This window comes from Pleurodeles waltl, chromosome 7 (assembly GCF_031143425.1).
Source record: "Pleurodeles waltl isolate 20211129_DDA chromosome 7, aPleWal1.hap1.20221129, whole genome shotgun sequence".
NCBI lineage: Eukaryota > Metazoa > Chordata > Amphibia > Caudata > Salamandridae > Pleurodeles > Pleurodeles waltl.
Window position 1 is genome coordinate 491,483,701 of NC_090446.1, and position 1,212 is coordinate 491,484,912.

Sequence of the window (1,212 nt, forward strand, 5' to 3'; positions counted from 1 at the left end):
CATTGGTCAATATGGGTAAATGGGTATTGGAGGTGAATGCAGTATGAATTTTGTAGTAGTTGAGGTGGATGGGTCCTGGAACTGGGTAGGTGCTAGGTAGGCCTATGCAGATACCAAACTAGTCAGTGAATAGTATGAGATTGAAGCAGTGATTACGTCTGTGTGGGTGATGTTGGGGGTGTGTTGAGCTGGGTGTCAGGGAGGCTGATGTATACCGGTTTCCTCCTTTCTCTCACCTCTTGGTTTTCATTTCTCATCCTCACAGCCTTCAAGATGGCCTTGGTCTCAGGCCTGTTTCCTGTTTTGCGCACGGTCATCGAGACAACCACTGACTACAATGGACGCACTTTGTGGTTTGGCTTCATGGGTATTCGCCTAATCACTGTCTACATTGCTGAGATTCCCTGGAGCAAACTTGATACAGACTTCCAGTGTGATGTCAACACTAGTGATTTCTGCCGCAAAGCCTGCTACAACGCCCACTTTCACATACCTGTGGTCTCACTATGGAACTTCACATACATTCCCTTCATCATTTCTGTGTTTCTAATGGAGCTCTTTGCCTCTCAGCTCCGCCACAACCTCATCAAGGCCAAGAAGAAGGAAGGAATGAAGAACAAGACTTTGCAGCACAGTGACCCCACTGGCCAAGACATGGCACAGAAGGTCTTTATGATCGACTTCCATCACCAGAAGAAGTTGTTGGGCCTGTACCTCAGCTGCATCATCCTGCGTCTGGTCCTTGAGATAGGTTTCCTTTACGTACTATTAAGGCACCATCTTCCGAATGTGGACGGATCACCAATTAACTGCAGTACTGGGCTTTGTTCGGGGCCCTACACTTGCATGGTGCGAGGCGCTGCAGAGAAGCGCATGTCCATCTTCATGCTTTGTACCGTATCTGGGGCCATCATTGGTACCTCTGTCATCTTTGCACTGTACTGCATTTGCCATTACTTGCTACTTCGGCGCAGGCAGCCAGGCAGGCCGATGTAAGTTGCAGAGATTCTCTAGTGCAAAGTGAGACAGTCCTTCGGACCCCCAGTGCCTACCAAAAAGAGCAGGGGAGCATGGCAACCAATACTGATTGTATTACCCCCCTCACACTATTGTCCGACAATGGTTGCCACAACTGACTGACTTCAATGTTCAACCACTGGAAGGATGGGTGTTTTTCTGGAACCTCCTCCATTTTTGCCCCAATGCCTCTGA

The 1,212-nt window shown here is 48.8% G+C and overlaps 1 protein-coding gene across 1 annotated transcript; it reads left to right on the forward strand.

The window, feature by feature from the left end:
* Positions 1–273: 273 nt before the first annotated feature.
* Positions 274–996, forward strand: LOC138246900 (gap junction beta-2 protein-like). Its single transcript, XM_069201645.1, has one exon. It carries the CDS (start codon positions 274–276, stop codon positions 994–996), a length of 723 nt encoding a protein of 240 aa, XP_069057746.1.
* The last annotated feature ends 216 nt before the right edge of the window (positions 997–1,212 follow it).

Coding starts and splice junctions, on each gene's coding strand:
- LOC138246900 (XM_069201645.1), top strand. CDS start 274: ATGGCCTTGGTCTCAGGCCTGTTTCCTGTTTTGCGCACGGTCATCGAG.